The following is a 12,562-nucleotide window of genomic DNA, read 5'->3' on the forward strand; positions in this document are numbered from 1 at the left end:
TTATAGCAGGGCTCTACTTTGTCGTCATGTCTGTTTTTCTGAGGTTAGTGAGAATAGGAGAGGCATAAAGGGGAGCTGCAATGAGGTGTGTCTGAGTTACTGTAGTTTTTTGTTGAATTTGTAAGATACTGTATTTCTATATACCATTCCTATATTTTGTGAACTTTCTTTATAGTTTGTGAGATATGGATGTTGAATCTTAGGTTAGAATCTATCACGAACCCCAGGAGTTTAATGTGACAAAGATGAAATGTTAGTGTGGTTTATGGATGTGATATTAAAAAGGGAGTGGGTGGAAAAACATAAGTTTAGTTTTATTAGGATTCAAAATTAGTTGTGCATTACTTAACTAGGATTCTACTGCAGTAAAGGATTCTTGTGTAAGTGACTGTAAGTCTGCTATAGTGGGAGCTGAGGAGACCAAAGTAGAATCATCTGCTTACTCAAATCACAGTGGCTTGTGGTGCAGATGTATGGGGCTTATTAGTAAAGACAGAGAAAAATAAGGGACCTAGTATGGACCCTTGGGGTACACCAAGGGTAAGTGGCAGTAGAGGAGAGAGGTTTTGTTGCCATCGTACTGCTTGCTGATGTCCAGTAGGGCAGTCACGGAACCAGGAAACGGTTGGTGGGCTTATATTCAATTAGTTTGCTATGGGAGACCATATCGAAGACCTTGGATAGATCAAGAAAGACAGTTGATCCAATAAGATTATTGTTTCTGTGTTGGTGAAAGATAGTACAGCGATGGTGGTGTTGTGGTGGGGACGGAAGCCATATTGCAGGTTAGAAAGAAAATTATGCTTCTGTAGGTAATCTATTAATTGTACATGTATGCATTTCTCTAGAACTTTTGCACAGTGGGGACAAGATAGCCATTGGTCGACAGTTGGATATGTCAGTAGAATTACCTCCTTTGTGAAGTGGAATAACATATGATGTCTTCTAAACTATAGGGGCATGGTATTCAGAGATAGCTCAGGGTACATACATAAGGATAATACAATACTGTTGGCAGCGATTTTGAGAAAGTCAAGGGGAAGGTTATCTGCGGCCAATGTGGAGGGTTTTAGTTTTTTTAATAGTTGTATTTTATTATTTCAGTTGGGACTGGTTGAAGGGAGAATGTGTTTCCTTAGTTAGGAGATGTTTGTATGTTGTACATACATGCACAACCATTATATTTCAGGATGCAAAGGAAATATCCTGTCCATAAAGCACAGAGTAAAACAAAAACTACACACACACTTACTAGATGCATTTCAGACACAGCTGTAGTCAGGATACAACATTTTCATTTCAAGCTGTGCCTTCTGTGAAGGTTGGGAGCCAGGCTGGCAACTCAACACCGTAAAAACATCACTACCAATCAATCTGCGGACCAGTGATCCGCTGCGGCAACCCTAGCCAGGAAAAGACGAAAGACATTGCTGCACAGCCTGTGTTAGCATTCTGTAGCAAAGAACACTGAAAAACAGACATGCACAAAAAGGAATCAGCATGGCAGAGGAAAGCATTAAAGAGACAAAAAGAAAGAGGAGTTCTATGCAACACCAGAAGTGATGGCAAGCTACAGAAGAGGGAAGCTTGTTCCTCAGTACAGAACCATGACAGGTAAAAAGGTGTATGTGAAATAAATGAAATACAAAAACTTACAAAGAACATTTGTTTAAATTACAGGGTAAATGGCCTGGTCTGTAGACCCTTTACAGACACAATTCAGGTTCGGAGAGTAAAAGGTATATGCATGTTCTTAAAGTAAATACAACAAGCAAGCAAAACACAGTGAAACTAACAAGGATTACAAACAAAATATACAAATTGTAACTGTGTCCACTTCTGTGGAACTGTCTTTAGCATATAGATGTTAAGACACAAACCAAATGTTTTGTACCAGCGACCATTTTTTTCGATAACATGTACATAGTTTCTTTGAGCAGTGTTCTTGTACTACACATTTAAAGTTCTCTAAGGTTTGGAGATGTTTTTTTTTTTTACTTTTTTGGAGAAATGGTTCCAGATGGCAGGTCCTAGCCTGGAGAAAGCTCTTTTCATCCACCACTGACTTGAATCAGGACCAGGCTAGGATTGTTATTACTTTGCTACTATTGAGTGAGCAAGTTTGATCTCTAAAAGGTAGTAGTATCCTATGCTTATTATTTTGCAGAAAACTAACCTACAAGGATGGTGTCTCTGCATGCAAATAGTAGACAGTAAGTTGCACTTATACAAAGGAGAGTCCGCCAATAGTACAAATCTGAACATTTTAAATACAGCAATTTGAAGCGTCTGTGTACTTCAGAATTACTGTAGGACTAGTAGTGACACCTATGGTTTAACTTGGGCAGATGAATGACCTCCCTGGAAGAGATTCAGGTATGTGGGGATGGTAGTAGTGCAGAAGACTAAAAAAGAACAACAGAATCGTTTCAAACCACACATACCACTGACACAATAACTTCATCAGAAACAGGTTACTTAAACTAGAATTCAGTCCGAAGTTTTTACCCAAAAGATGACAACTTTGGAAAAAAATAGTGTGACGATCACAAACCATACATGACACAGTGTTATAATGAAACATTACAAATACTGTTAGCATACGGAATATGAGTAGTACCAACTGAATCAACGTACTTCCACTGTGGGATGGCCCTTTCTAACACAGAAGGGTGCATACAGGAAGGAAATAAATGCACATCACACCACTACTGTCTCAAACACAACTGGACATTTAAGAGAATTTGTTTTAATATACTTTGTATTGGTATATAGCTATTAAACCTTTTTCCTTCTTGTTAATCCCAGGTCTTAGTTTTCTACGGGTTTTCCCCCAGATGGTAAACCACTCTATTTTGGTTTCTTGTAATAGCACGGTACATTTTCCACTAGCCAGAAACCGCCTTAGCTGTAGAGTACCCTGCTCCAGGAATGAGATCCTAAAGACCACAAGAATTTCATTCCAATAGTTTAACAGTCTCTTACAATTAGGCAAAACTGCGTGACATAATAAATCAACAAAATGTGAAAGTGGGACAAGTGGGTTGGAAATAGTAGCGTAAAATAGTTGAATCAAATACAGTTATGTTTACTTGACTGGTGTACTACAAGTCATCACCACTAATTACGAATTAGCATTTCAAGGTATCAATGGGTTAAAAGTACCTTTTTACAGTTCAAAGGAAACTGAAATCTGATTTACTTCAACACAGGGTAGCAGAAAAGACAAATGCCCTTTCCTACAAAAAAGATATAACACAACTGATATTAAAAATAAACCCTCTAGTAGACATGTTAGCAGCTAAAACAAACTGCGGACTATACTTCATAAATAAAATTTAAAGTCAATCTAACCATTTTTAAAACAGCTGGAGAGACTGCACTTCACCTGGGAAACTGCAGACTATCTGCAACTTTTCATGCAACAGCTGGCATTAAAACAGCATTTCCAAAATAAATTAAAGCAAATTACTTTAACAAAAGAATAAAGACATTCTAAGGGACTGGTTTGATTCACTTTCTTAAAACTAACCCAAAAGACACATAGCTCTTGACTATGTATTACTTCTGAAAATCTACTTTTAAACAGGCAAAGGACAATTTCTTTAAAAAGAAATTACTGAACACAAGTAACTAAAAACAAACTCATGAAAATGTATCTGCGTGCTCAGCAGACAGAAACTTCACAGGCAAGCAGATTAGTTGCTAAGGGAGTGGAGTCTGTTAATTCACCTTTCCATACCTCACCGGCTAATGAAACATTTAAATGCTGCAGTTCTCAAAGGGAACTGTGGAATTATGATAAGGTGCTGTGGATCGACAGACCCATCCGATATACGGGTTCATTCCACAACCAGTCTGTATTTTGACCATCAGCATCTGTTAGCACAGTACTTCAGAAATGTCTAGTAGTTTATTAGAGCCTCCAAAACAAACCACTTCCAGTAAAATTTGTGCTTTGATTCAACTGTGACTCAGGAAAATGGCCTACTCCTGCTGAAAGACTATTGAATGGTAATGCATTCCATGACGTCATTTAAAATGTGAAACAATTACTATTATAACCAGTGCTGTAAATCATAGAAAAAAATTACAAACCACTCAAGACAATCAAAGATGAAAGATAAATGATAAAAGAATAACCATACCACTATATAACTTCTAGGAAAATGACATAGATGCAAGCCAGCCTTTGTTACAGAAAAGCCTAATTTTAAATCTCATGGTTAAAAAAAAAAAAAATATATATATATATATATATATATATATATATATATATATATATATATATATATGTATGTCTATCTGAGAGATGACAGTTCATTCATATGACTGACATTCATTTGACAGTTCATTTGACTGACAAAAAAAAAAGTAGGCAAAAGGCAAAACCCTGATTTGCCCCCCCCCCTGTTGTTGTTGCGACGTATAGTTGTTATATATAGGTGGGGGGGGTGTGGCCACATTGGGGTTGGAGGAAGCCCCCAAGCCCATATAGTTTGTCAGTCAAATGAACTGTCGACCAAATGAATGTCAGTCATATGAACTGTCGATCATATGAAGTAGACCCATGTATATATATATATATATATATATATATATTCAGCTGTGGGCTACTTTCCAATACCAGTGGAAAAAAACATGTTGTAAAAAGAGAAAAAGTTCACATCCTGAGCATTCCTCTTCACTTTCATAAATACAATATGGCAAGACTAGTTAAGATATCCATGACCCTAATAAGGCTCCTGTTTAGCTAAAAGATCAGAATTTCCTTTCATGCTCATTAATTTGTTTGGTAGTATAATAATTTTATGCCCAACATTCTGAGCTCACGGACTCAAATAAAAGCACATTTATCACAGGGCAAAATATGACTAGTATATCAACTAGCATTTCACTTTCTTTCAGCAAAGACAACCTCAAATCAGTAAAGCCCTTCAATTAAAAAATAAAAATAAAGAATATGCCTCAGGCCACAAAGATTTTGCACATCATCAAGAGAATGGATGCAGGATTCGGTTACTACTACTTCAAATTAAATGTCCATGCCCCGTGTCACTTAAGTGGGTAAACACTCTTGTGGTGGACTTGTACTGTCAACTTCTGAGCAATCCTGATATCACTAAATTTAGAAACAATTAATATTGCAATATAACTGGAAAATGAGACAAGACAGTAACAACACAGCGTGAGCGTGAGAGAGAGAGAGAGAGAAAAAAAGATCTTTAAAGCAATAAAATGTTAAATAGGGCTAGCACATTCCAGTTATGGCACAGCAATTTTAAACTAGAAATCTGAAAAAGAAAAGTCTAAATGCAACAGCTTTTCTAGACAAGAGTTCATAAGAAAACAGAAGTAAAAAATAAAAACTTCAGCGGGTAGGATGAATCAGTGAGTCATGCTCTGCATGCATTATTCTGCCATGATACAGAACCATGTATCGGTTGGTTTTAATCATCAGACCTGGGGCATCAGATAAGTATGATCTAGAAACAGCTTTAAGGCAAAAGCAAATGCTTAAGAAAATATAGCTAAGATTCCTGTGAGAGACAGTAAGAAAGAGAACCAATAAAGGTATTCAGCAGGACAGAGAGATCATGGGAATAATTTATACAGTTACTTAATTTATTTGAGTTCTGCCAGACAAGTAGTCTCTTAGCCTCATTCAACAACTTAAACCATTTCACAGCAGGAGAAAGGGTAAAACATAAAAAACACAATGATGATAGGAAAAAAAATTGGTGATTTACGAAGAGCAGATGTGTGTTTTTGCTGGTTACAGACAGTACATTGTTATCTTATACTGTATCTAACAGTAATGATGTACATAAAGTATGGGTGCACTAAGGAGAGAGACGGGACAGGTGTGTGAAATCTCTACTTTTAAGAGATTTAGTCATCTGACTATGAACAACCTTTTTAAGAGCGTTACACAATGAAACAGTTTGTATCTGTACAAACCACTAGAGCATTAACTGCATGCACAATGAACTTATGCAAAGTTCTACTTCCTCTGCAAAAACAGGCAATACCCAGTTCAGGCTTAGAGGCTACCTTACAAAAACAGAGCTCTGTACAAAAATGTCAATGGTTCCACACCAACATTAATGGGACATCTGTGGTGCAGGAAGCTGACACACAGATATCGACAGTGTGAAGAAATATGCCACCTGTTTCTTTTTGACATCATGGATCTTGTTCAGGGGAAGCATGATGTGCAAGAAAACTGCACCATGTGCACATGCATCAGCATTTTCACAGTACTGGATATGTGGAATCATCAGAAAATGTTATGCAACACAAAAGCTAGATGGTGTACAAACAAACATCAAAACAGAGAAAAAAGGACACCAAATGCAACAGGAACTAGAAGTTTAAAAGACATGTAAACAAGTAATGTTGCTAAAACTGGAAAAAAAAATACTTCTTTTCACTTCTTTTTAATACCCATAAAACAACTCTTAACTTGCACCACTCACATACAAAGAGAGAATGAGCATTTCAGCTGATGAAGTGAAAAGCACTCGAGAACTATGACTGCACCATTTCAGGGACATATAATGCCACTGTGTGGTTTTTTTTTGTGTGGGTGTGTGTGTGTGTGTGTATATATATATATATATATATATATATATATATATATATATATATATATATAAATATAAATATAATCGCAAAACTTGTGAAAAACATGCTGTCAGCAGGAAGTATGGTTACCAGAATGTCGCTACAGTACTAAACATCTACATATGGATTTATAAATACAACAATCAAAACAGCCCAAATACACTATACTGGTATGGCTTACAGCAAATTTTCTTAATATGGATGGACCTTCATTTAAGATACCATCTTAGCTTAAGGAAACCAGAAATACAATAGGCCTCTGCTCAAAACACCATCAACCAAGCTCAAATTTACCAAAAACATTCCCTCACATCTCAAAGGCATAACTTATTTTCCATCATTTCAAATCCAGTTAAAATCATACCTAAAGAACCAATAAAAATGTAAATGCCTACTTCCAAGACATACAACACTATACGTACTTCATCACTGCATAATACATATTACCTCACATAATTACAATGTCCTTTTACTGGTGTACATGTTACAATAGGAGACGTACTGCTTTGTCCTCAATTATTTTGTATTTTCATATAGAAAAATATGTAGCTGTACTATTTTACATAATTCCTTAGTTAGGCTACATACATGTATTATAAAAACTGGTAATATTCCTTTACACTGTTGTCTTTATTTTGTCCCTCTGGGCCAAGACTGAAACTGGTCCACAGAGGTTATGTGCTCTACACCCCTGTAAACAAATTCTAACAAAATAAAATAATTAAAAAAAAATTCTCTTGCACTTTTTCTTAAAACATGTTGACCTAAAACTTCCATAAGCAATGATAGCCCACAGTCAATTGATAAACACAAAAAGAAATTTAGAAGCAAACATTTAACGTAATGGTTAAGGTACGTTTATCTGGGAAGGGAAGACAGCAACGGTCAAGGGGGATAACCTGATTCTTCCAACAGAACAAGGCGGACTAGAATTACCCAATCTGAGGGGCTATTTTAGAGCAACAGAGTTTAGGCTCTTACACATACCACAAGCAGAAAACTGTAATTCAAAGCCGAAAGGAATGATGGTGATACAGGAAGGAAGCTCAAGAAAAAAGGAGAGACTGGGATTCTGGATGCAGACTCTTAAGGAGAACAACAACCACCATACAGAGTATTATATTCATAAAATAGCAGGGAGTAGCCTAAGAACTAAACCAACACGGGTATGAAGAAAAGAGATTTTGCCAATAGGGATGACTGTGGTTAGGGATACAAATAATAGGCAAAAGAGGGCTGGAATTTATTGGAGAAAAATGGCAAAGGAACCAAGGTATTGGGAGAAAATATCTAGAAAGAGAATGTAATAGAATGGGAAGAGGCCAAGAATATACTTGCACTGCAGGACAGAGACTGCTTTCCCTGTCAAGGATTGATATCAGAGTATAGGCAAAGAGAAAGAAATAAGGGGCTCCTAAATTAAAGACCAGCACTGGTAGAGTTTTTAATAGAATCTAGAACAGAAGCTGCCGTTAAAAAAAGGAATAATTAGTAAAGCATATAAAATACTGCATGATAATTATAAGACTCAGAGCAGCTTAGAAAGGATTGAGAAGAGAGATTGGATAACCAATTCACAAAGAGACGATGGTGATATACATGCATCTCCCAAATATGCAACAAAGTCTAGAATAATTAAAATCTTTGCCTGGATGCGTTTACATAGATATTGTTATACCCAAGTAGACTTCAAAATAATTTTTCCTCAGGTGGATAGCAAATGTTGGAGAAGTGACGGGCAAGAAAGTGGTGGGTGGGAACTTGTTTTCTGGGAATGTAATGAGCTGGCAGACTTTAAGGACTCCCTGAAGACCACTCTGTCTGAGATGCTGGGTGAGCAGACTGGAATGACTGGGGAGATGATTTTTTTAAGCTATGCTAAAAAATCGGAATTGCTTAGACATAGTAAAGCCTTGCAGAGTCTAATTATGGTGGCTGCCAAAAAATCAATAACTAGAAAATGGAAATCAAAGCTTTACTAGAAGTAGTAAATATAGCTACAGAGATAAAACAACTGGAATTGGGATCTTTAGAAAAAGGGAAGGAGCAAACTACATAGGAAAAAATGGAAACTGTGGGAACAACTGAGGTGATCTCTGCTTGACATACAAGGCCATGTCAAACCCAGAGTTGTTGGACATGCTACACTTAAAGAAATCCCAATCCCTCAGAGCCACATGCTCCAGGGATCTAAACCTTGTCATCACAATAAACAAAACGTGCTGGAGGGATAGGTTCCTGACCCAGAGACTCCCCAGACTATGGAATAGATTGACCATACATGTCAAGTAGAGCGCCTCTTCAAAAGGAACCTTGATGATTGAATGGGAGAAAGGAAATTCACCCCGGGGATCACGTCAGTCGCCCTGCTAGACAGGGGTCCAGGGAAGTAAATAGTGTGGGAAGAAATAGCCAGGGAATTGTTACTGCTAGGCTTGTATAGGCCCTAGGGCAGAGAGCCTAGAGCCTAGTACCAACCTATGAACCTATAATATACGCAGAGAAGGAATGAGCAGGATTTGAATGAGCCATATAATGTTTAACTGACAATCACCGGATAGATAAGTGATGTATAATGTTACAACTACAGTTGTTTCAATGGTGTCTGTGACGTATAATGTTTGCAATTAAAGTGGTGTTATTTTGTTTGTTTTTCATTTCTACAAATGTAAGATTGCCTATATCATATGTGATAATTTAATAAAGATGTTTTATTTGATAAATATGGTTAAGGTATGCCAAATATAAAAACAGCAGAATGACTGACTGTCTCCAATGCCAAAAACCTGAGTTCATAAATCAGCCATATTAATTAGCAGCTGCCACCACCATCATCATCATCATCATTACTTCTTAAAACCAAATAAAAATATACAAACTAATATGGAGGGTAAAAAGAGCATAAACACTTAATCTGTGCCCCTTAGTAGTGAAAATAGTCCCTCCATTTAGTCACTATTTTCAGTATCCAACAAAAGAAAATACAAAGTTTAAGCAAGATGCATGGCTTTGCTGTTCTTTTATGAAGGCAGGAAACACTGACACTATCATAGAAAAGCAGATAGAGAACAAGTCAGGAGATGCAGAGTTACACAATAACACATTTGGGGTACTTACTCATGAGGATGCTATCAGTGTTTCGACCAGTAGATTTTAAACACAGAAAAAGCCTCTGGATGGAACTTGCAGGCCATACAACACCAGACTGGGACTCTTCTTGAAACTAAGATGCATTATACCATTAACAGATTTACCATGGAAAGTAAATCACAATAATGCTTGCAGGGTGCTCTAAGCTATGAAAATTAGGACTTGAGCAAGTCTGTTTGAAAAAAGATATAATTCTTACTGAAGAGAATAAAAAAATCCCTGCTTTTTAATATGAACGAGACTTCCGATGCAAGAATCAGAAATGGTCATTTATGAGAAAATTGTTCCTAGCTTTAAATAATGTTATGAAAACAACATTTCTTTTTGAGGGAGGAATTTTTAGGGATTTTTTTTCACCGTGAACTTTGGATGAATTTACATCCACTAGTGACATTACAAAGAGCTCCAGTAGTATGTCAAACCAAAGGCCCAAACATAGGAAGTACAGCTGAAGTAGCATATGGCAGGTTAAAAAGGAAATACATGTTATACAGTACCATATCTCCAGAACAATGCAAAAAAGCAAGCTAATATTATACAGCAGCACAGCTCTGAAACAAGGTAATTTGCTGAGCTATCAGCATTGCCTCAAGTGCCAGTCTCAGCCAATCAACTGCTCAAGTTCTCACTATCCATTTCATGGCAGCTTTTAATATACTGCTCTAGACAGTTTAAAGTGATTCCCTGCAAAGAATCCCCCAAAAATTTATGCTCAATTCATGAATAAGAATGCAGACTATTATCTTCCAATGTGTGGCTAAAATGAAATCTAAGATAACATTACCACATTTTCAAAGATGAAACCTTCTCACTAAAACAAAACAGAGAAAGAAATAGCCGGCTATAGAAAGAGACAGTCATAACTAATACAATGTCTGTTGTGGATTATGTCTACTTTACCTGAAATTGTTACAAAAAAAAATGCATATTTTCCCAAAGATATTTCAACAAATTAATACTGATTTACATAAAATCTTAAGAACCACCACTTAAACTAAAATCTACATGTTCAGAATTATCAGTGTTCTGTCAAAAATACATATAGTGTGTGTGTGTGTCAAAGTAAAAGCCTCATTCAGCAGCAGCAGCTTTCAAAGACAAGAGCCAGGGGTGGAGGCATAGAATGAATATAATGGTCACTTCCTGTAAAAGTATGGTACTGTAACAATAGCAGCCTACCCTCTCCCCAAAACGTACACTGGTACTTTATTTCACTAGTTAAGTATTGGAAGGCATTTTTTTAATTACTCTATATTCCTGTCATTTAAATATTCAGTGAAAAAGGTAGGATTTGTAACATAAAACTGAACTAAAACAGTGTGCTGACAAGTGCATCCAGTGTCCTCTCTACCATCCCCTAAACAAATATACATCCTTTAAAAGAAAAAAAAAAAGAAAAATGTTATATGATCCAGTGGTAACACAGTTTACATTCACAAACATTTTTAATGTCAACATATAAAATTATCCTTGTCAGAAATGCAGAATAATCTACATTTCTCACTGGTTTCATACGTTTTCCAATATTCCCATACCCATTACATTATTTCTCACTAAATGGACAAACAAAGTCCTAAGCAAATCGCTCAGATTTCCCACAATTTCAGAAGCCCTGTAATACCATACTCTTGTCACATTTACTCATCGAACAAAAGTCTGGGGCACTGTGACAGGACAGAGCTTAAGAGGAGAAACCCGGGACGGTTTGGAGTCGATCAGGATAGATATGCAGATAACACAATCCAGGATGTCTTTCTCCCTTGCTATCACTGGCCTCCCTTACCTTCTGAAAGTTCCAGCTCCAGTTCCGCTAGCAAATCCCTGACTTCCTTGGGGAGGACCGAGACATCCAAACCTCTTTCTGCCATCTTGATGTAAACCTCTTTTAACGATTTAAATACAATCCAATGCTCACGACTCACCCTCCGCTTCAACAACCATCTAGTCAGTCTGCCTCCGCCATAGTGAAATTCAGTTAAAATCACATGATTGAAGGTGCAAACGGTCTCAGAAATGGATAGACTGCCGTGAACTGGCGCCACCTGCGGACCATGTGAAGGAATGCAAATTGGAAAATCAATCACATCTCAAAACATTTCTTGTGATTTGAAAAAAACAGTACTTGTATTTTGTCATCCAGTAACAGCCCTAACAGGGTTTGTTAGCATGCATTTTTGTGAAGGATATGAGTCTGAGACTCAAATGTATGTCATTATGCATGCATTTTTGTGAAGGATATGAGTCTGAGACTCAAATGTATGTCATTATTTAGTGACTTCAAGCCATAGTGAGTTCCCAGAAAACAACAAATGTTATGAGAAACAGACCAAAAATGAGAGGCAAAAATCTGGACATTGGAGAGGTATAAGTGCAAAAACACCCACGCTCAATTAAACGTTTTAAAATCAAAGTACTTAAAGCACCTTAAATATTAAATGCAAACAAGTTTAAACTTAACACATTCTTAGTATTTCGACTTCTATGTATGGCTCTCTCTTACTCTCTCTCTCTCTCTCTCTGTATATGTATAACGTGTAAATATAATACACATTGACAGTTTAAAGTACCAATAAATCAGTACGTTCTGGGGAGGTGGGAGGAAAATGGGATATCAAGACAAAAATAAATAATTCCGGTATGTAGATATCATTCAAAGTCCACTCAGACAGTGATTGGAGGTTATGCATCTACATATTAAACACAACATACGCACACGTTTGTGTGTGTGACAGAGTTAAATACCTCTCAATTGTCCAGATTTTCACAAAACATCAAGATTTGTGGC

At 36.8% G+C, this 12,562-nt stretch overlaps 1 protein-coding gene across 3 annotated transcripts in view; it reads right to left on the reverse strand.

The window, feature by feature from the left end:
• DIP2B (disco interacting protein 2 homolog B) overlaps window positions 1-11,780 on the reverse strand; it is a 2,678,679-nt gene extending 2,666,899 nt beyond the window's left edge. For 2 of the 3 annotated variants that reach the window (XM_044083475.1, XM_044083472.1), the window contains exon 1: window positions 11,561-11,780. In XM_044083475.1, the coding sequence (XP_043939410.1) occupies window positions 11,561-11,645 (85 nt within the window). In that variant the 5' untranslated portion in view covers window positions 11,646-11,780. The remainder of the gene's footprint in view (window positions 1-11,560) is intronic. The other variant, XM_044083474.1, reaches the window with a different exon arrangement.
• Window positions 11,781-12,562: the final 782 nt, after the last annotated feature.

Source organism: Protopterus annectens, chromosome 9.part0 (assembly GCF_019279795.1).
Source record: "Protopterus annectens isolate FY-2018-M chromosome 9.part0, PAN1.0, whole genome shotgun sequence".
NCBI lineage: Eukaryota > Metazoa > Chordata > Ceratodontiformes > Protopteridae > Protopterus > Protopterus annectens.